This window comes from Mytilus californianus, unplaced genomic scaffold (assembly GCF_021869535.1).
Source record: "Mytilus californianus isolate M0D057914Y unplaced genomic scaffold, xbMytCali1.0.p SCAF_3, whole genome shotgun sequence".
In the NCBI taxonomy this organism is placed as follows: Eukaryota; Metazoa; Mollusca; class Bivalvia; order Mytilida; family Mytilidae; genus Mytilus; species Mytilus californianus.
The window spans coordinates 50,826,487-50,850,631 of record NW_026262679.1 but is presented as its reverse complement, the minus strand read 5'-3'; the positions used below and the strand labels follow the sequence as shown (position 1 = coordinate 50,850,631).

At 31.6% G+C, this 24,145-nt stretch overlaps 1 protein-coding gene across 4 annotated transcripts; it reads left to right on the top strand.

The window, feature by feature from the left end:
* The first annotated feature begins 1,834 nt into the window (after positions 1-1,834).
* Positions 1,835-23,114, top strand: LOC127734812 (protein sax-3-like). Of its 4 annotated transcripts, XM_052244828.1 has the most exons (7): positions 1,835-2,169; positions 3,196-3,489; positions 4,410-4,703; positions 5,892-6,185; positions 13,906-14,199; positions 18,404-18,697; positions 19,535-23,114. In XM_052244828.1, exons 1-7 carry the CDS (start codon positions 1,983-1,985, stop codon positions 19,561-19,563), a joined length of 1,686 nt encoding a protein of 561 aa, XP_052100788.1. In that variant the 5' UTR covers positions 1,835-1,982; the 3' UTR covers positions 19,564-23,114. The 4 variants fall into 4 exon arrangements, with proteins under 4 accessions (XP_052100788.1, XP_052100789.1, XP_052100790.1 ...); XM_052244829.1 differs by lacking the exon at positions 5,892-6,185; XM_052244830.1 differs by lacking the exon at positions 13,906-14,199.
* Positions 23,115-24,145: the final 1,031 nt, after the last annotated feature.

Here is a 24,145-nt window from a genome sequence, read left to right as displayed (position 1 = left end):
AAAAGAGGGACTCGTTTGTACTACCAAAGAAAATAGACCGAGTGCTTCGACAGGATAATTTTATGAAGGCATCATCCAGCTATGCTGATCTACACTCAGTAAAAATATCATAATTGTTGTACAATTTTGTATAAGGCGTCCCTCCTAAATACATCTAAATATTCTGTTCCACTAAATATTTTTACCAAATGACATAACAAGTCTTGCAAAAATACTATAGTTTTAGATAACTTGTCAATCTTTTTAACAATCAGATGGACAATTGCTAACATAACAAAAGTTTGCTGCAATCCATTATAAAGTACTTAGTTTAAATATTATCCGACTTCTAACATATATGTCGACACTAGAAATATGGCATAGATGTCAAGTTGCAAAGCGATACTGTTATCATGTATATTCTTTTTGAAATATTTAAAACTTGTTCGGCATCTAGTTACTATCATTGGTACTTTTACATGTTACAGTATATTTATTATAAGTTTCCATGTACTTGTAATCTCTTTCCGTATAACATAGAAAAATTATAAAAATATGAAAGGAGCAAAAAAGTTAATAAACAAACAATGGCCGACAATACGATGGCAAAAAATAAAAACAACCTTTAAGTAATCAATAGTGCTAGGCTTTGTTAATATTTGTTAGAACTCGTAGTACCTTTTGTGATTATTTGTCTTTACCTTACACCGAAAAGACGGGTTTTTTGTTTGTTCTTATTGTTTTATTCATTTAATTTTCTAGTGGTTTTTGAGAGTGATTGTTATGCACCTTTCCGGTCCTTCTTGCGGATATGTTGATGATACTTATTTTGAATTCATTAACAAATGTGTGAAAAAAACGTTCTCCCAGAGGCGTTTAAGCGCCATCTTATCATGATGCAATCTGAAAAGATTTCATAATAGAATTTGATTCGAAATCTGGTCATAATTGAATGGAAACTATTTTTTTTTACATACCATGAAGCTTTGTGATAACTTTAGAAAAAAAGAATTCTTGAAGTTTATGTATAGATATAGGATAAGCGAGTGTTACGTCAATATTGTCTTTCTCAAAACGAACCAATCATAGATGAAAATTAAATAGCTAATATAGGTAAACCTTTCAACCTCATTTGCTACCTTTGTTCGCCTAGTCGATAAATAGTTACCTTTAGTTTATCCATCTATCCGTATTAGCGTTTGAATCACGTAACAATTTTTTTGAGTTCCCTTTAAATAATAAACTTAATAAACAATATCAAAAAGACAATTATATTTTCCTGCAAGAAATTTCATTATTATTTGAACTACCACCTCATTCTTTTAAATTTACAGAAATGTGGATAATTAAGATTCAAAGTCAAATTATATTTTATTACTTACATTAACGTATATGTACTGCTTCAGTATGATTCTGTTCAGCAACATGACATGACCATGACCTACATTGCAAGCATGAATTGCATTTTAAAATTCTAAAGAAATCAGTCTGATATATCAAATAAAATTGTAGGTAATTGTTTTTTAAACTCTGCTTAAGATAATCACCTAAACGTAGTTCTAAAATCAATGATTATAACGTATCGTACTTGATAAACTCAAATTTTTGTTTAACTATCATACTTGTGTTAAATGATACATTCATTTAGCGGCCAGCTAAAGTCCGCCTCCAGTTGCGTGATTTTCTTGCTGTGTTGAAGACCCATTGGTGGCCTTGAGTTGTTTTCTGCTCTTTGGTCGCATTGCTGTCTCTTTGACACATTCCCCGTTTTCATTCTCAATTCTATAAAATTACCTTGGTTATTTAGAATTGAACATCACTTGTCTTCTATAATTTACCATATTGTTTTTAACGGGCGTTCAATAATTTTGAAATAGTACATTGTTGCTACTTCAGAACCGCCGACATTAAAAGTATCACCTGATGAACAACATGTTGTCAAAGGTACAGATCAATCGTTAGACTGTAGTATTTCAGGATTCCCAAAACCCGCAATTACGTGGATGAAAGGAGCCATCAAAGTAGACCCTACTATTGGTCCTTCTTCTCATAAGTATTCCGGAGGAACTGACGAATCTCCATCACTGATTATCAAGAATTTCGAAATAAGTGATGAAGGAATGTACTTTTGCAAAGCTGTAAACGAAGCAGGTGAAGGGATTAGCAATAAATCATACCTTACATGCGTTGGTAAGTTATATTGGCATGACTAATTTTTAACTTTTTGTTAATATGCAAAACGAAAAAACTAGTTATGTTTTTAATTTGTCGACATATTAGCCTTGTAGATACAAATAATGTTGCAACGCATTACGCGTATTCCTCCCTTTTTCATTTTCACATTTAAAGGACCATTGTATCTTAGTACGTGTATCCTGTCTTTGATTACTGGAACTATGACGGGTTTTTATATCTCTGCTCTTTATTCATAAAAGCAAATAACAGTCAAAAGAAAACTTTGCTTAAGTGACAATGACTCGAAAACTCGTACGGATACTGTTTTTTATATGCTTGATTGATCGTGCCCATATCTAAAATACAAATCTTCATACCTCTGATGAAAAAAGAATCATGCATATCAATTCAATTAGTTTATGCTTCATAAACATAGTTATATCGTTTAAAGAGAACCGCTTGAAATTCAAGCACTTGATAACCAAATATTTTTGTATGACAATGTTGTCAGCAGCAAGCAATATCACATGAAATTGATTTTTCATATTTCTACTCATCCCTCTGATCTTTGATGTGTTTTGATTATTGTGATCTATCACTAATACTATGATTGATTGAAATTAGTAAACTATTTGTGATTCGCACGAACAAATTGGAATACTTTTCTCCTTAGCAATTATTTCCACCTTTTCTTTTAGTATATATAACTTTAAGTTTAGACGTGTGGGTTAGAGGATTTGTTGCGCATTTATATCATGTAATAGAAACCGCCACTCACAATGAGAACCTTTTTGGCGAGTGAACTTATTTAACAATTTGTGGATCTACTCCTATTTTACAATACATATACTTAAAAAAAATCCACAATTTTTATGATCTGTTCTCAGGTGACCCAGCCGTTGGAATTTTCGAGCGACTCAACATTGTACTTAAGGCATCGGAAAGAACGATAACTGCTACTAGATGTATAAGAATTCATAAACACAAGAACTAAATGTCATTGCATACTAATTTCTATAAGTATAATGTTGATTTTTCTAGCACAACCGACAGTAAAAATATCTTCGTATAAGCAAGATGTAGTCAAGGGAGAAGATCACACTTTATATTGTGATATTTTTGGAATCCCAAAACCAGTAATTGCATGGATGAAATTAGTCAATGGTGAATATGAAATGTTGGACCTTTTGAAAGAAAACTACTTTGGAGGAACATGTGATTGTCTTTCACTAACTATTAAGACTTTCAATACAAATGATGATGGAATTTATGTATGTAAAGCTACGAATATAGCAGGAGAACAGACAAGCAATGAAACGTGTCTAACATGCATCGGTAAGCTACTATATATTGCATTTATTAAAAGCGGTAAAATTCATTTTCTATTTCAATTGATTACATTGGTCCATTAGGCATGCAACTCTTTCGATAGGACGTCCATTTTTTTGAAAGTATTTTAGATCCTTCAACACATTGAACTAAATGATATCATCTATAATTAGAATGTATAGGGAAGAAATCAATTTATGTTTATTTTCTCTCTATGTCTATATTAACCAGAATGTAGATAATGTTTGGAATCATAGCTCTCAAAACGCCTCTTAAATTTTCGATCATTACTAACTCATAAATCATGAATTTAAACGGTCCCTGTACGTGCAGATTAACACGTGATTTTTTGTATTGCAATAGTAGAATTTCATTCATAGATCAAAAGATCTAAAATCCTTGCCCTACACAAGAAACCTTTATATATAATAATATTTTTAACAGTTAACGGACTATTAAATCCTCGGTAAATTTACTGTTTATAAAATAATGAAGTATTGGAATCACTAGGGTTTTCAACCCCCAGGTATAGATTGGCTAAGCCTTATTTGGTACAACATATTTGAATTCTTAGTTATCAATGCTTTTAAACTGCGTATTTGATTTAATCTTTCAACTGCTTTGTTTAGAGCGTCCCTGATGGATCTACACACGCTTGTAGTTAATTATAAAATTTAGCCATTTTTGAATAATGTCGATTATTATCTGCTTTGTACAATGCAGGCACAATTAGATTCGATACAGTTTCGTGTTCCAAGTATCTGTAAAAATGTCAATTTTAATCATGTTGATATTGTAAGTACATTTTAATATTTTCATGTGAACATTCTCACTAGCATATTCATTTAAACGACTCGGACGCTAAAACAATTTAAAAAAATATTAGAATTTAATTGATCTGTATGATAATGAAGTTTGTATTGTAGAATTGCCTAAAGTCCGAATAACGCCTGAAAATGAAAATGTTATTAGAGGTGAAGATCAAACTTTAAAATGTGTTATTTCTGGGATCCCAAAGCCTCAAATTTCATGGAAAAGGGAAATCAGTGGTGAAGAAACTATTGTTGATCTCTCTCTAGACAAGTATGTAGAGGAATGTGGTGATTGTCCGTCACTTACTATTATCGACTTCGATGTTACTGATGAGGGAAGATATTTCTGTAACGCTACAAACGAAGTAAGAGAGGCAATCAGCAATAGCTCATTTCTTAAATACTTTGGTAAGTTAATATCTTTGAGAAGTTTTTGAATTTATGCTCTAAATATTTGGTTTTGTTTTACTCAACTCAAGTTTTTTATTGATAAAAGCATACTTTACAGATCTAGATACGCTGCAGCTTGGCTTAAAGCAAGCCACAATCAATCAATCTAGAGATACGACATTCAACTGATTTTATAAAATGCTTTATAGCATGACATATGTTGTTTTTATATACGAGGTTAATTAAATATTCTTATCTACTTATGACGTCTTAGGTCACTATTGACTCATCTCATTATCGTTTTGTTTACTTGCATTAATATAAGAACTAAAGAGAAATCCCGAAGATTAATAAAGTCATTGTAAGTAAAACAATATTCCATTTACGTTTAGCTACTAGGGGCTACTAAAATGTTGGACATCTTAACATACAAAAATTAACATACAGCTAAGGAAAAGATTTATGCGCAAAAACGTCTAAATATAATTGAAGTGACAATTTACAATTGCCATACACATTGGGTATGATTTTTATTTGATTAAGACACATTTGACCTTATTGAAAAGTCTTCTATATTCATAAGAATCAGACATCATTTGAATTAAAACATCTTATATTCGTAATGTGTGAAATTAAAATACGTTGTTAGGAAGTTTCAATGGGAGATAATCAATTTTTCGTTCGAAAAGTCTTCTATTTTCAAAAGAATAATGATTTTAGGTTATCTCCCATTGAAACTTATTAAAAACATATTGTAATTTCACATGTATTTTACTGAATATAAGATGTTTTAATTCAAATGATGTCTGATTCTAATGAATATAGAAGACTTTTCGAAAGAAAAATATTATGAAAGCTTAGTTTGGACATTTTTATAGCAATTCAAAATTACTACCTATCACCTTCAGCATGACAATTACAATAAAATTTGTATACAAACTGTCAGATTGATTTTTCATAATAGCATTAAAGTGAAATTTAAATCTTACAGGATTGTTAGTATGCTTTATTTTATCACCTTGCACTTTCACGACTTGACTGTGGTTTTCTACAGCAGTTTGTTCAAATTACTGACTAGTTGAACAGTTTGGTTTTATAAAAAAAAATGCAATTTGGTCAGAATATTGAATAAATTGGAAAAGGTGGAGAGCAACACTAAGAGTCGAGTCACAGTAATTGATCTGTATAATAAAATTTGTATTGTAGAATTACCTAAAGTCCGAATAACGCCTGAAAATGAAAATGTTATTAGAGGTGAAGATCAAATTTTAAAATGTGTTATTTCTGGGATCCCAAAGCCGCGAATTTCATGGAAAAGGGAAATCAGTGGTGAAGAAACTATTGTTGATCTCTCTCTAGACAAGTATGTAGAGGAATGTGGTGATTGTCCGTCACTTACTATTATCGACTTCGATGTTACTGATGAAGGAAGATATTCCTGTAAAGCTACAAACGATGTTGGAGAGGCAATCAGCAATAACTCATTTCTTAAATACTTTGGTAAGTTAATATCTTTGATAAGTGCTTCAAAAATTTGGTTTTGTTTTACTCAACTCATGTTGTTTTAATTTATAAAACCATACTCTACAGATACGCTGCAGCTTGGCTTAAAGAAAGCTACAATCAATCAATCTAAAGACACGACATTGAACTAATTTACGAGGTTAATTAAATATTCTTATCTACTCATGACGTCTTAGGTCACTATTGACTCATCTCATTATCGTTTTGTTTACTTAAGTAAATATATGAATTTAAGGGAAATCCCAAAGATTAATGAAATCATTGTACGTAAAACAATATTCTTTTTACGTCTAGCTACTAGGGGCTACTAAAATGTTGGACATCTTAACATACATTACAAACCTGCTCGTGCATTTGTCATTGTTATTCAACGCAAAATAGTTATCTAAGATACCTGGGAGGATCTCGTTTCATAAAGGATCTCTTTTAATCACTTATTGTACCTCGAACTTATTAACCCGGTGTAGGTCTTTAAGTTGAGTATCTATTTACGAAAAGTTAATCGGGCATGACTAATTAGACACGCCCTCTTAGAATCAGGGGGTCCAAAATAGGATCGGGAAAAAACAGCCAGCGAAATACCATGATTTACAATTTCAGAGAATCAAAGTGCTTTTGGTCGATTATCTCTGGTCAATAATCAGACGGTATTTGAGTGGAAATACAAACTTGTCTAAAACCGGGAAATGTTGGCTGCAATAGGAATTTATTTACAAAATAAGTCCATATCTCATTTACTTATAGTGGCCGTTATTGATTGTAAATTCATGTCGTTTTTTTTGTAGCATTCGTCTACCGTGGAGAAAAAAGAAAGGGGAGGGCGAAAAGCTTAACTTACAATTTTAATCATGGTTCAACTTTATTCTAGTACGGCATACGTTGTACCTCTAGCCAACGCTCTATCTTCTTTAAGTGGCACTCTACAATTGTTAACATTTACTTCAGGTCGATCCTCATTGCATCTCGTCTTGAATATGCATGACATATTTGCCACTGGACGTTAAGGGAGCAATCTATTAATCAGCTTCATTTAGTGATGTATAATCATTAGTCTTCAGTTGATAATTGTCTCAAACACTTTTCTAATTTTATATATTTGATTTTATATTTATTTTTAAGCGAGGGTTTCAGTAGAAATGCATTTTGAATTTGTATTTACATGGATAGGTTTGAAAACGTCTATAATAGGGTATCCTACATATGAAAAATAAATACATGAATATTTTTGGTAAATCGATTCGGTTTTATCTGAAATAAAAGATTTATGGTGGTAACTAAACATTCAGCTGAATGTTAACTCAATAAACGGTAACTTTAGTTCGGATTTTCAATTGTACCAATGCTAAAATACAAATGTCGAATCATAAAAGGGCGACAAACAATGGAATTGATTTATAATATGGTGTTTGAAGATCAAGAATTGAATTATATTTAAATAGTGTAAGGACTTTTAATGTTTAATGATTTTTATGATTTTATTTCCGATTTTTTTCACCAACAGCAAGAAGAACTGCAATAAACGTAAATTTTCTCATTTTTCTCTTTCCATTTATTTTTTTTTAATATTATATAACGTAGTCCACATCAGGGGTTACATTGTATCCTATTCAGCAAACTAGGGAGAGGGGAGTAGAACAGAAAAAAATCTGCATTTAGTGGCAATAATTCATATACTGAAGCGTACAACGATGGCAGTCTCGTCTAAGTGACAAAATATGCTGTTCAAAATTTTTTTTATCTGGTATAGTTGTCTTAGTTGTCTTAAAAGCAAAAATGAATAGAAGGAAACTCTTTTAAAGGGCAACAATTTTTATAATATTTATAAGGATTCAAGGTGTAATACCACCAAATCATAGTACGTCACATCTGGTTGCATACGAAAAAGGGTCGAAAAAAAAATATTCCCTTGAATTTGACAGTTGTAGGAAATTAATCCTACATTTCATTGCAGTAAATAGTTTCTGAGTCATAAACTTATTGAAACCTCCGTGGAGTCAGTAAACATTTATATGGATTGTTCATTCAGCTTGAATACTTCAATTACTCATTATTTATCACATTTCTTGCATAAATGTGTGAAAGTTACCCCAAAATTTTGATTTATTGGCCTAAAAGGAAATCAGAGGTATAAATAGACCAAAAGGGACCTTATAATGAAAACAAAGAGGTCCATTAGTGGTATTTATCATCATAGAGTCATCTTTTGTGTTATATTTAACTGTTTGAGGGTAGATGAGATAAATATTTGATCATTTATTTGTCCACACGATATTCTCTCATGATGCGGCTTGATTTGGATTTTCGAAGAAATTTTGCTGAATCGCTGTAGATGTCGTCTTACATTATACTAGATTTTTTTCAAACTATTGAACTGATTATGGCAAAACTTGACAGTAATGCTTGAAATAACCAGTATTACAAAGGAAAAACATTACAATAATTTTATTCAACAAAAAAGTCTTCTTTAGGTGTAATACCACCAAATCATAGTACGTCACATCCGGTTGCATGCGAAAAAGGGTAAAAAAAATATATTCCCTTGAATTTGACAGTTGTAGGAAATTAATCCTACATTTCATTGAAATAAAAAGTTTCTGAGTCATAAACATATATCTTGAGTGTTTCAAAGCACCGTTCTATTTTTATTTGGTGTTTCTATAGAGTATTTTGGAAACTTGAGGTAACATGGTTACTAAAGTTTGTACACAGGGAAAAAAGGGGTGAACATTTGATTGGTTAACTTACAGTGATGGTTATTTTCTTATATGCAATGAAATGTTATGTGAAATTTTGTCTGTAGTACTGGACAGGATAAAACTTTACTCATGCTAAGTATTTCTTTATTTGAAACAAAGATAAATTCTGTACAATTTTTTTAAAAGTGCAAATTTAACAAAGACTAATAGGGGAAAAACAATGGTGGTATGACACCTCAACTTATTTTGGCCGTTTCATTTATTTTTTTAGATATTGTCTTACCGATCGGTTTTGTTATTTAAAGTTTTTCTTCATAAAAAATTGCGCAAAATATGTGATAAAATCAGCCATGCGACTTGTTTAAAGATTTTGCTGACCATTGTTGTTGTTTAATGATTTCAATCATTTATCTTGTGCGTAGATCGTATTTTCCCCTCAAACGGTTATTCAAATGGTTCTTTAACGTAAAGATAGCGAGGCATCGGATTTACGAAATTTCTATTTCGACGTGCTACTTCGACCGGATGTAGCTGCGTATTTATACATCCGCATAGCCAAACGGACGAACCCCTATAGCAAGGGTTTACTGTCGAACGGGAGACTCCAGAGATGTCAATAGTTCTATACCCAAGTCAATCCTTTGGTTTTGGATAAAAGGATATAAAGGTATACATTAATGCGACAGCAATCCAACGACACAGACAAATCAAAACATTAAGAGTCAACATACAGTCTTTTGTAATAGAAAGATGCCTATACAGAATACACTACAAACCAGTAAAAGTCTGAAATGGCCTATATCTGTACTCGACTGTACTGATTTTTACCCGACCAGTCTGAATTGGTATGAATTTTACTCGACATTATTCGACCCCAGTCTTAACCATACTCGACTGTACTGATTTGTACTTGACCCTTATCTTTGCCATTGAAAATAGTCTTATTAACTATTACTTGACCAGTCTGAAACAGTCTTAACCCATTCTCGACCTGTACTCGACCTATTTTTTTTCAGTCTAAACCATACTCGACCAAAGGTCTGAACAATACTCGACCAGTCTGAACCATACTTGACCAAATAACCTCTACTTTTTCTAAATTTTAACTGTTAAGATAAATTTCTTTTTAACTGACATGACAACAGCCACAATAAAATAAAGATATATTATAAAAACAGATTTTTACATTCTTACTTGATTCTCAAATTTATCGAATAGAGATAGTTAAATCAAATTATCTTATATAATCATTTAATTATATTAATTTTAAAGTTTTAGAGTTTTGGTAAAAAAAAAGATTTTCTTTTATCTAAAAACCACACCTATACTGAGGGTAATTAAACCTTATTAAGGTGCTTCTTGTTTGGCATGTGTTTTTTTTTGTAAATTAATTTTCCTAAATTCCTAAATAAAAACTACATAGGTTTCATGGTTACATACAAAAAATGTACAACAGTTATATAATTATCTTTTTCATGAGGTAACAACAGCCAACAAAATCACTGAAATTGTTTAACCATATATCTATTATTATAATTTGGGATATATTATATACAATATATATCAAAAAGGGATAAAAATTAAAGAAATTAATAAAATTGTTCTTCTGATTAGTGGTGAAGTATAAAGTAATACCTCCTGCTTGGGGCAAACTCATGAAAAAGATCACACATGGTCAGAGAGTATTAAATTCTAAATAACATTCATTCAAAATTGCAACATCCTGTGAAACTTAAATCGCAAGGCCTTTTGAATTCACTAGATAAGTAATAAACGAATTTAAGAAAAATAGGGCTTTCTTTTTACCTGTAAAACACACATGTACTGAGGTAATTAAACCTTATTAAAGTGCTTCTTGTATGCCATGTCTTTAATTTTGACAAAATTTATTTAAATTTAATTGAAATAAATTTTTACTGTAACTTTGGAACAGATTTCCTTTTTTAAAAGTTTATCACAGGATTACTATAGAAGTTCTATTATCATGATTATATTAAATTCTTGGTTTAACAAAACAAAGGTGTCATTTTTAAAATTTATTAAGTTGCTTTATATGCTTTTTTATATATATTTAAATTAAAAAAATGTTCACTGCATTATTAACTAAACTCAACTGACACCATAAATCTATACGAGGCTTCAGTTAATGGTGAAAATTGACCAGTAACCATAAAATATATCTGAAACATTAAAAAAATTTTGAATAACATTGAAAATATTAGTCACAATTTAGTTTTGAGATTATTTGATCAGCTTGTTTTATTTTTATTTTAAAGGTGATATATATGTATGTATATAAGTGTTGATGAATATGGTGATGAAGTTATATTATGTTTATTGTGAAATTTTGGTTTCAATGCTATATTGAATACATTTTTAATTTCAAATTATTGTTCAAATTTCTAGCCAGGGGAAATAGCTGTTGTTAAAAACAGTTCCTAAATTGATGAAATACAATAGATAGATACAAAAAATAGGTCTAGGTTGGTTAAGACTTGGTCGAGTATGGTTCAGACTAGGTCGAGTATGGTTCAGACTAGGTCGAGTATGGTTCAGACTAGGTCGAGAATGGTTCAGACTAGGTCGAGCATGGTTCAGACGCGTATAAAATGGTTAAGTACTGGTCGAGTAAGGTCGAGTACAATTCAGACTGTTAAGTATGGTTCAGACTACAGTCGAGTATTATCAAGTAAATTTCAGACCAATTCAGACTGGTCGAGTAAAAATCAGTACAGTCGAGTACAGATATAGGCCATTTCAGAATTTTACTGGTTTGTAGTGATAATAAACTCAAAAACGCCCAATGACTAAAAAATACGAAGTTAATTAAAAATATTTACTGTCAAAGATATCATAACAGGCACATTTAGCTTAATATTATTACCCGTTTAAGATATCCCAACAGACACAAGTGTGTGGTTGAAAAATATCACCTGCCCTTTTTTAATTTCGATCAGTGGAAATCAAAGAAGGTGTAATATAAACCAGTAGAAGAAAAACATATCACTATATAGTAACGATAATATAAATGATGATAATGGATGGCTGTTTAACGTCCAGCGGCAAATTAAATGCATATTCAGGACGACAACATGTAAATATAATATGAATATTAACCCTGATTTGTACTAGACCGACACGCTGAGCCGGGAATGTTAACGTGTAAGTTCACAAGGTAATAGTTCGCAGGAAGAAAAGTACACCTACCCGGACACATTTCGAACTCCGAGTTTTTGCTCAAATACTGCGTGATTAGCGTTGAAACAGCAAATACCAATTTAAACGTCCTTGTTTGACCCGGTCGGGGTTCGAAGCAACTACCTCACACTCTCAAGGCGAACACGCTCCCACGAGACCAATCAAGAGGTTGGTAGCATAGGGTATCATACCAAAAAGTCAAGTGCAATAAACAATACAATTTCACAGAATTCTCACAGTAACTAAAGCGAGCTAAAAGTATCTAACCTAAATTAGAACGTTAAATGATATTAGAAACTACACGTAAATATCGATGGCTGACTTCAGAGTTGATTTCATGGAACAAAGCTCTCTGCAAATTAAAAACTCTTGCACAAATTATTTGAGTGGTCCAGGAGAGGCCAGCTGTTGCAAGGCTAAATTTCTGTCCTTATCCAATATACCCTCATTTCCAGTGGTATAAAGTAAAATAACAAAAATACCCCGAACTCCAGTTTCACATCCAACCTCACTGTCGACATCATATTGCAAGACCTACCTATTGTATTTAAAATTCATGTGTTCTCGTCATGGACATGCATGAAATATTTGCCACTGGACGTAACATAAACAACAATCAATTAACTTCATAAATTATTCCATGTACCTAGTACACGAAGACAAGATCTTGTACAATGCTATAAAAGAAATGTAAGATTTCCATTTAAATCACTCAATAAATGTGCAAAATGTTTTATGTTTTTTTTCCAATTTACTACATGACTGAACTCTACTAATTTAAAAATTTTTTTTTACTATGGTTTATATCTACTGTTTTATTAAGATTTGTAGTATATGATTATGTCAGGCAAATATAAAAATAAGAAAGGTAAACATCTTTTTTCCAAGGGGTAATACATTGTATTTCAATTTAAGAATGATGATCAACCTTGCGAACATATATTATCTATGTACACATTTTGATCGAAGACTCAAACCTACATAACTTGATTCTAATGATGTTACATTAAGGCTATTTAAATACGATTTTATTCTTTGAAGTTTACAGGCATAGTTTTTTGTTTAAAAAAAAACAAACTAAACAAGATTTATTAATTAATTGGACTGAACAGACAACACTAACAATTTTGCATTTGCATGTTACGTTGTGTAAGAAAATTACAGAATCAAAACCAAAATGAACATATACCTGAATAATATACCTGAATATTATGAAGGACATTTTGCATCTAGGTCTGTTCGATTAGAAGTTGCGAAACAAGCTGTTTAAAAAACTAATTGTTGGCAAAGTTTACGAATTGTTTTCATATGGTCTGGTCTTTACGAATCTATTTCATGACAGATTAAACACATCAAATATATATAACAAGCAGTTCCGAACATTCATTGATCAGTTGTAAATGAGGTTTGTATAGAGTTTTTATTTACTCATTTATAAAATTAATAAAATCGTTATTTTTAAAAGTTGGAATTCAAAAATATATAAATTTACCTCTTAATTTTATAAAACTATCCTGTAGTGTTATTTTAATGCTTAAACAGATATAAAACTGATTTTTGAATAATGTCGATTATCATTTGCTTTCTACAAAGCAGGCGCAATTAGATTCGATACAGTTTCGTGTTCCAAGTATCTGTAAAAACAGTCAATTTCAATCATGTTGATATTGTAGGTACATTTTATTATTTTCATGTGAACATTCTCACTAGCATATTCATTTTAACGACTCGGACGCTAAAACAATTTAAAAAAAAATATTAAAATTTAATTGATCTGTATAATGATGAAATTTGTATTGTAGAATTACCTAAAGTCCGAATAACGCCTGAAAATATAAATGTTATTCGAGGTGAAGATCAAACTTTAAAAAGTGTTATTTCTGGGATCCCAAAGCCTCGAATTTCATGGAAAAGGGAAATCAGTGGTGAAGAAACTATTGTTGATCTCTCTCTAGACAAGTATGTAGAGGAATGTGGTGATTGTCTGTCACTTACTATAATCGACTTCGATGTTACTGATGAGGGAAGATATCTCTGTAACGCTACAAACAACGTTGGAGAGGAAATCAGCAATAGCTCATTTCTTAAATACTTTGGTAAGTTAATATCTTTGAGAAGTTGTTGAATTTATGCTCTAAATATTTGGTTTTGTTTTACTCAACACAAGTTTTCAATTTATAAAAGCATACTCTACAGATCTAGATAAGCTGCAGCTTGGCTTTAAGCAAGCTACAATCAATCAATCTAAAGATACGATATTCAACTGATTTCATAAATTCTTTATAGCATGACATATGTTCTTTTTATATACGAGGTTAATTAAATATTCTTATCTACTTAGAATCATGTGTATAACAGTGTAGACGAGACCATTGATTGGCGCGCTAAAATATCCCATTGACTGGGTCAGATTAGGTGAACGTTCGTCTGTAACGCCCACTATTCACTACGTATATATTATAGACATTTAAACTGTGGGGTCACCAAAGGGTCTCAACGCCTAAATAAAATAATTCGAAAAACTAATCAGGAATAACCTTTGTGTTTTGATTTATATTGAATACTTAAACGTTCTTTACTTGTGTTTTTGTTATGTTTTGATAGTCAATTTTTATGATATCGCACGTTCTTTCAGCAAAAAAAAAAGGGGATTTAACTGGCTTTAAAAGTTACAATGCATGTGTTGATTATTATCTTTATTTCGGACGTCAAAGCGATTTAACAATTGTGGTTGTCCAATTATGTCATCTTTTAACTTTATCTGGTCAAAACTTTATTTTAGAACGAATGCATGATCAACTTTAAAAAGTGTGCAAACACAAAACATATAGACAAAATATACTTCTGTCCTGTCTTTTTCGTACTTGCAAGTTATTAGACAGTAAAAAAGCTATTTGGATCAAGCCTTGTGAAATTTGCATTTACGTTTTTGAATAGGTAAAATGTATAGTTTGGTGAACTTTTCTGCTAACTACTATACTAGTACTTTGTGAAAAATCCTTGGCAATAGAAACATATTCAGCTTTTTTTTTAATCGACCCAATTCACATAGTAATGGACGACTTCGTACATTTTATGATCGCAAATAAAATATGTATATAATATACTGTGCACTGTAGTTCGTATATTCATTTTTTCTTTTGTTAATGGATTTTCCCGTCTTTCTGGGAGTGATTATTTGTTATTGACTCCTTCAGCTTACTCGCAAATAATTCAAAACCAAGACTTGCATTATAAAAATGTCCAAACAAACCTTGATTTTCCTTTTTTTTAAACATACATCTCAGCCACAGATAAGGACTTAAATTCGCCAGGTCTTTAATTTCAAGTTAGTGAGTTGACCAAAGTAACATTGCGGACCATTTGGCAGTTTCCATGCGGTATCCGTGTTTTTTCACTCGCTCTGTTCTGCATCTACTCAACTTTCGTGTTTGTCATGACAAGGACATTTGAAGCTTTCATGCTATACAGTGTGTGTTTTGCTTATTGTTGAAAGTCGTACGGTGACCTATATTGCTAACGCCTGTTGACCACTGGAAGGGATTGATTGTCTATCACACCACATATTCTTATTTTTATATGCAGTTATATGATTTATCCATAATAAAATTGAGAATTGAAACGGGGAATGTTCAAAGAGACAACAACCCGACAAAAGAACAGAAAATTTGTTTTTCGTTAATTGTTTTGTTGTAGATTAGGCCGTTGGTTTTCTCAATTAAATTGTTTCATATTTTTCATGTCGGGGACTGTTGTAGCCGACTATACGGTATGGGTTTTTCTCATTGTTGAAGGCCGTACGGTTGCCTATACTTGCTTACATCCACTTCATTTGAACTTTGGTGGATAGTTGTCTTATTAGCAATCATACCACATCTCCTTATTTTTATGTAAAGTTGTATCAATTGTGACTTTAGATACATTGGTGTATTGATATTTGTTTGCGTAACGTCTAGTGTCAAGTTTGTCATGCATGTTTAGGACTATTAAATATATTGCAGATAGTTTCGTAATTAAACGGCTTTAGATCTGTTGTACGACAATAATACATAAAAACATAAAAGGTAGGAAAATTAAGAGACCACAACAACAAAGACCATCGAGTCTTGTCCATAAATAGTAAAATAGACGTTAAATCAACAATGAACAACACAAAACCCGAATAGCCGGACGTTTGGCTGAAAATTTAGTGGGGCTAATCCAGTTTAACATGCAATCCCTTCCTGGCTAGACTTGGTGCAGGCACACAATCCAGTGGGTTAAATCAGTAAAACATGCACCCTCCCCAGCCTGACTTTGGCACAATATGTAGCGGTGTATTGCTGTGTGTTTGTTTAATCTACATAGGCTAGAGGTATAGGGGGAGGGTTGAGATCTCACAAAACATGTTTAACCCCGCCGCATTTTTTGCTCCTGTCCGAAGTCAGGAGCCTCTGGCCTTTGTTAGTCTTCATTTTGTATGTTTTTTAATTTTAGTTCATTTATTTGTTTAGGAGTTCAGTGTGACGTCCATTTTCACCTAACTAGTACACATTTTTGTTAAAGGGCCAGCTGATGTGCGCCTTCGGGTGCGAGATTTTCTCGCTGTGTTGAAGACCCATTGGTGGCCTTCGGCTGTTTTGTTTACTAGATGTGGTCGGGTTGTTGTCTCTTTGAAACATTCCCCATTTCCATTCTCTATTTTAACATGTAACCTTTCAATCTTTTTTTTGTCTGTATTGACTATATTTGTCAATGAACAATAAAAGAAAAATAAACTTCACAATGCAGCTTCCAACAGGATTACAACAAGAACATAAATTTTAAAAATGCGGTCAAAAGTCAAAATTTGCTCGCAGCGGAATCATGCAACAGCTTGATATTCATTTGAAATAAAATAATTGTAATGATTTACACAACGTTACTTTTTCCAATATAAACATTCAAATTATTTTGTTTTTTGTTGTTTTTGATTAATATCAACATCTTTACAAAGACCACATTCTGACTTCGATATTTAGGAGACCATAAAAGCGATGTTCATTATATTTCTTCTGGTGTACGTTTAACTTAGTTATTTTGTGTCATGAATTGGTATTGATGTCCCTCGTATGTTTTTAAATATGAAGAAAGGGGTAGTCCGGTTTTCTTATACGTCAATGAGACACACAAAAAAAAACGACAAATAAAATAAAAAAAGGGGCAACATCCATTCTTCAACAAAAGAATACATCACAAGAATATACGTTTTGTAAGAAAAAGACCAAATTCGTGAAACGTGGTGTAGGACTTGAATAGCCAAGACAAACTGATAAATATTTTGAATGAATGAATCGATTTATGTAAAAAAAAATCAAGGTATTAAACGAAAAAAAATGATTTTTTAATTATCCGGAACTATTCACAAACAAAACCTACATGTATGCATTGAATAAATAGTAGGCCACTCTTTTAAAATGATTACAACGTAGAAGTACTTATGTGATGGCATACAAAAATATTTAAAACAAATCTTTTAAAGTTTTGTGAAAAGAAAGTTTCATTTTATGTATCGAAATGTGTAACAAGTGATCATTATTTAAATCCCTACTGGAAGGCCTCTGACAGACTGAGTGAGCGAAAATCATTGTTATCTATAGCCAATGACAAACAAGTTAAAGGTAAATTATTCAGTATTATTACCAACAAAAGTTTTACGGTTGTCTACGCTGTTATGAAAACGATTCTATGACGTCTTAGGTCACTATTGACTGATCTCATTATCGTTTTGTTTACTTAAATAAATATATGAACTTAAGTGAAATCCCGAAGAATAATGAAATCATTGTAAGAAAAACAATATTCCATTTACGTTTAGCTACTAGGGGCTACTAAAATGTTGGACATTTTAACATACAAGAATTAGCATACAGCAAAGGAAAAGATTTATGCGTAAAAACGTCTAAATATAATTGAAGTGACAATTTACAATTGCCATACACATTGGGTATGATTGTTTTGTTATTAAGACACATTTGACCTTAAATGCAGCCAATGTATTTTTTTACTTCCATACACTCTGGGCAATCAGATGGACACAAATTGACATCACGAGTTTCGAATATATATTAAAAAGCAATATAAACACTGATTTTAAATGTTTCGCACTTTTGAATAATACCGATTATTATTTGATTTGTACAAAGCAGGCACAATTAGATTCTATACAGTTTCGTGTTCAAAGTATCTTTAAAAAAGTCAATTTCAGTCATGTTGATATTGTAAGTACATTTTAATATTTTCATGTGTACATTATCACTAGCATATTCATTTGTATTGTAGAATTACCTAAAGTTCGAATAACGCCTGAAAATAAAAATGTTATTCGAGGTGAAGATCAAACTTTAAAAAGTGTTATTTCTGGGATCCCAAAGCCTCGAATTTCATGGAAAAGGGAAATCAGTGGTGAAGAAACTATTGTTGATCTCTCTCTAGACAAGTATGTAGAGGAATATGGTGATTGTCCGTCACTAACTATTTTCGACTTCGATGTTACTGATGAGGGAAGATATTTCTGTAACGCTACAAACGAAGTTGGAGAGGTAATCAGCAATAGCTCATTTCTTAAATTCTTTGGTAAGTTAATATCCTTGATAAGTTGTTGAAAGTATGCTCTAAATATTTGGTTTTGTTTTACTCAACTCAAGTTTTCATTGATAAAAGCATACTTGACAGATCTAGATACGCTGTAGCTTGGCTTAAAACAAGCAACAATCAATCAATCTAAAGATACGACATTCAACTGATTTCATAAAACGCTTTATAGCATGACATATATAGATATAAGAAGATGTGGTATGAGTGCCAATAAGAGAACTCTCCATCCAAGTCACAATTTGTAAAATCAAACCATTAAAGGTCAAAGTACGGCCTTCAACACGGAGCATTGGCTCACACCGAACAGCAAGCTATAAAGGGCCCCAAAATGACTAGTGTAAAACCATTCAAACAGGAAAACCAACGGTCTAGTCTATATGAAAAACGAGAAACGTGAAACACTTATAAACCACATCAACAAACGACAACCAATGAACATCAGGTTCCTTTTGTTCAATTTATATACGAAGTTAATTATATATTCTTATCTACTCATGACATCTTAGGTTTCTATTGACTCATCTCGTTATCGTTTTGTTTACTTAAATACATATATGAACTTAACGGAAATCCCAAAGATAAATGAAATCATTGAAAGTAAAACAATATTCTTTTAACGTCTAGCTACTAGGGGCTACTAAAATGTTGGACATCTTAACATACAAAAATTAACATACAGCAAAGGAAAAGGTTAATGCGTAAAAACGTCTAAATATAATTGAAGTGACATTTTACAATTGCCATACACATTGGGTATGATTTTTTTTTTATTAAGACACATTTGACCTTAAATGCAGCCAATGTATTTTTATTTAGGTTTGCTTCCAAACACTCTGGACAATTAGAGGACACAAATTGACTTCACGAGTTTAGGTTACAATAAACCATTAGATTTAATGGGCGCAACCATTTTATGAAGATAACATGGTATTCAGAATCAAGAGTATGGCTAACCCTGAATGGTCGTTGTGTGCACCGATATTTTTTATTACTAGATACTTCGTCCGTTCTGCATTATACCAATGGCAAAATAATATATTTTCCTTAGCCCTAAGGCATAAGAAGTCTTTTCTACGCTGCGACGAGATACGTATTTTTAAGTGCAGAATTGATAGGCAAGGGAGATAAGTACAAATTGCGCTAAGAAAAGCAACGGGAACCTATATTTTTTGGACTAAAGAATACTGTCCGAATAATTTTTCTTTAATTCTACCAAGGCTTTGTTCTAAAAATCAACTTTCTAAAGTCTGTATCTCGAAAAAGGCTACTCTTGTCGCCTAAGGGGAAATCAATTGTTGTTTGCAATCTATAGAATATAAATTAAAATGCAATATAAACACTGATTTCTAACTGTTTCACATTCCGCAAAGACCAGAAATACTGATTAAACCTTACGCGAAATGTGAAGTGGAAGGATTTAATCAAACGATAGTATGTCGCATGTCTGGGACACCTACACCAAAAATCATATCTTGGACAAGGACAACAAACGCGGAAGAAATACCAGTGGATCTTACATCATACAAGTAGTCTGGTGGAACTGCTGGTTGTCCATCTTGACCATCAAAAGTTTTAATGAGGCAGACGATGAAAGATACCGTTGTCGAGCCAATAACGAGGCTGGAGAAGGACTTACGTTATGGGGTTTTCTCATTGTTGAAGGTCGTACGGTTGCCTATAATTGCTTACATCCACTTCATTTGAACTTTGGTGGATAGTTGTCTCATTGGCAATCATACCACATCTCTTTATTTTATTATTAGTAATGAAGTGTACCTTACAACAGAAGTAACAAGTTTTAAGCTGTTACTGTGACTTGACTATAGGTGTTGCTGTTTACCTTTACCTATTGTTCAACCAGATTGTAAAATTGACAATACAATTGGGACATTTGAATTGACCAGTTGATATTGTTAGAATTGATGACTAGATGATCATTCATGCATTTAGAGTCTACCTGGATGCTGTCCCATTTCTTAACCTGTTTAATTGTAACTGTTGTAGTGTAACTGGGATAGGTCTGTCAAAAGTTATCAATGTGGTAAAGGAAATCCAACCACTCATAGTATTTGGCCCTGAAAACATTTAGAGGAAATGTAGTTCATTGTATGACATGCAATTAAATACCCTGCAATAAAAATACATATCCATTCTCGTTCTGGTTTGCACACTCCTAATTTTTGAAATGACAGTTAAAATAAAAATCTCTCTTTTTCTTTCTAAATTTTGTGTTCCTTTGGCAATTGTATGGCCGATTACTTCAAGGAATACATTCATTTCAATGTTTATTTCCTTTACTTGTATTAGGATTCTCTAATGAAAAACATGGGGAAATGAATTTTTAAAAACAAACAGCAGTTTTAACAAATAGTAGAACATGAAAAAAGTTTGCATCTTGTGGTCATGCTCTAGCTTTATTCGTACCACGTATATTGTTGAAAAGACCTCTTTTATCTCTTTGGCTTTTTCTAATGGGAGATAACTCAAAAATATTTTTTTTTACTCTTGTCGCAATCTTAATTATTTCATAATTTCCATAATTTTCCAGGATAAATGAAAACCAGAACAAATGTGTGCATTCCTTCATTTAGACATTTGTTCAATACTTATTGACATGATCCTTGTACAAAGTGTTTATGCAGTGAAAATCAAAAATAATAGTTATGAATAAACTTTTATTTATTGACACTGATATTTGATATCCCATCAAGTATTCCAGTTTCACTATTTGAAATGATTTTAAAATATTTTCCCAATTTTATCAAATTTTTGGAATTTTTTAAAACATTTTTCACTGTATCACTAGATTTTTTTTCTACATCCACAGTATTCTGTTTAATTCCCCAAGTTGTATATCCTTATCAACAGGTGCATTAGATCCAGAAATTTGTAATTTTTTATTATTTCCAATATCACATTCAAAAGAATAATCCTCACATGATTTTACTATAACCACAGTATTCATTTTTTATTTCATTTCCCCATGATATATATCCACATTAACCAATATTAGATACAGAATTTTATAACAATTATTCCAATATCACATTCAAAATTGTTATCCTCACGTTATGATTTTTTTTGAAATATTTTACTTTTATTTTTCACTTTATGACTAGATTTGACTATATCCACTGTGTTCACATTTTATTTCATTTTCTATGATATATATCCCATTTAAACTTGAGAATCATCTTCATGTTAGATCCAGAATTTTATAATGATTATTTTCAAAATCACATTTAAAAGCCACAGAGAAATGTTGGATAAACGTATTTCTTCTACTTGTATTCTAGTTTTGATTTTTTTTACCTTTTAGATTAACTAAATTCCATCTTATAAAAGTGAATTCCCTTGAGTGAACACAGTATTTTTATGCACACAAATTCTAATAAATTTCAAAGATAAACACTGCAAGGTATACTCCAAAATTATTTCGAATTTTACATGTACATCATCATGTGAAAGCCACACAAAACATTTTGAATGAACTATTTACTCCTTGATACATTCATGACAATCCATTCTTGTAAAATAACAAGTCACTTTATTTAAGCAAAATTAGATGGCATCTAAGAAGTGAATTCAAATGAAATAAATCCCAATATTTTATGCATATTGATTCCAATAGTTTTCAAACACTTCGAATAATACTCCAAATGAAAAATTTTAAGGGATATATGAAGAAATACATAACATGTCCATCTGAAAACTGAAACTGAAGACAGCTGCGTTGATATTTTTGCAGTTATTAAGGTAATTAAAAAAGATGCGGATGATACCAAAGGGGCATTCAAAAGTCGGAGATAAACCGACAAACCTATGACACTGAACGAAAGACGAAGAAAAGACAAACAAGTTTCTCGTAGGTCATCACGTGGTCAAGTGGTTATAGATCCTTTACTTTCAAATTTTGTGGTTAGAGGGTTCTTGATGAAAGTAAATCCAAATAATAGCCTTGCATTTGAACTTTATCAGAAAACATCACAAAGGTACAATTTATTTTTTAAATGAATCCATTTCAAAGGCATTGTTGCTAAGATAATTTCATCAAAATAGTATAAGATAGGCTCAAAGTCTGCCCATTTTTTGAAAAATTCTTCGAAATACGATGAGTGAGTACATTTAAAGGAGATACATGTAAAGCTTTTGGTAAACATTAGCCGCAATCTAAGATCCAAAATTTTAAATATTGGTTGCTGTTTTTTATTTCTTGTTAACAGTAGAGGAAGACACGCATTTGTTCAATGCACAGAACAAACTATGTAGAACTTCAATGCTAAAAAAAAAATTTCAAACAGGTTTTAGTATGTTTCAAGAAATAAATTACCAAGTTAGTGTTTATAAAAACGCATTATTGTTTGTAATTCATATATATTAAAATACTGTATCACTATTTGTAAGGTATATTTGTAATGCTTTTCAATATAAAAATGGTGGCATACGTTGAATTTGGAGGTAGACGTTTACAACAAATTGTCGGCATTTCTATAGGAACGAACTGTGCGCCTCTCCTGGTCGACCTCTTCTTATTTTCACATGAGTCGGAGTTCCTTCAGATACTTGTCAAAAACAAGAAGATCAAAGAAGCCAGATCATTAAATTCCATATTCAGATATATTGATGATGTTCTTTCCATAAACAATCCAAACTTGTCTGATTGGGTTGCATTAATATATCGTCAAGAACTAGACATTAAAGAAACAACAAACACGGCTTCCTCCGCCTCATTTTTAGACTTATACTTCGAATTTGACATAAGCGGTCATCTCAGTACCAGAATCTATGACATACGAGATGGCTTTAATTTTGAAATTATCAATTTTCCCCACCTTAGTAACAATATACCAACTTCAGATGCATATAGGATATACATTTTCCAACTCTATCGGTATTCAAGAGCTTGCAGCTGCTACTCAGACTTTATAAAACGTCACCAGTGTCTGAGAAGAAAGTTAATGAACCAGGGTTTTATCAGAGAACGTATCGTACTTTTTCTAAAAAAAAAGTTCATCGGATGATACCAAGACCTTGTTGATAAATATTCCGTATCAACTTCACAAATAATACATGATGGTCTTGAAGTATAAATTCTAGGTACTGACGTTGTTTATCATCTTAATAACGTATTATAGTGTTCTTTTATTTGATTTTTTAAATTATTAAACTTTACTGTTTAGTCCGTTGTTTTACACAATATGGACTGCTGTACCCCTATTTTTGACATTTTTACCTATAATGTCTGTTTGTTTTGTTCACACATTGTTGTCAATATAATGGAATTTTATGCGACTTTCATACAAGTGAGAGGTTTAGCTAGCTATAAAACCAGGTTCAATCCACCATTTTCTACATAAGAAAATGCCTGTATCAAGTCAGGAATATGACATTTGTTTTTCATTCGTTTGACGTGTTTGAGCTTTTGAT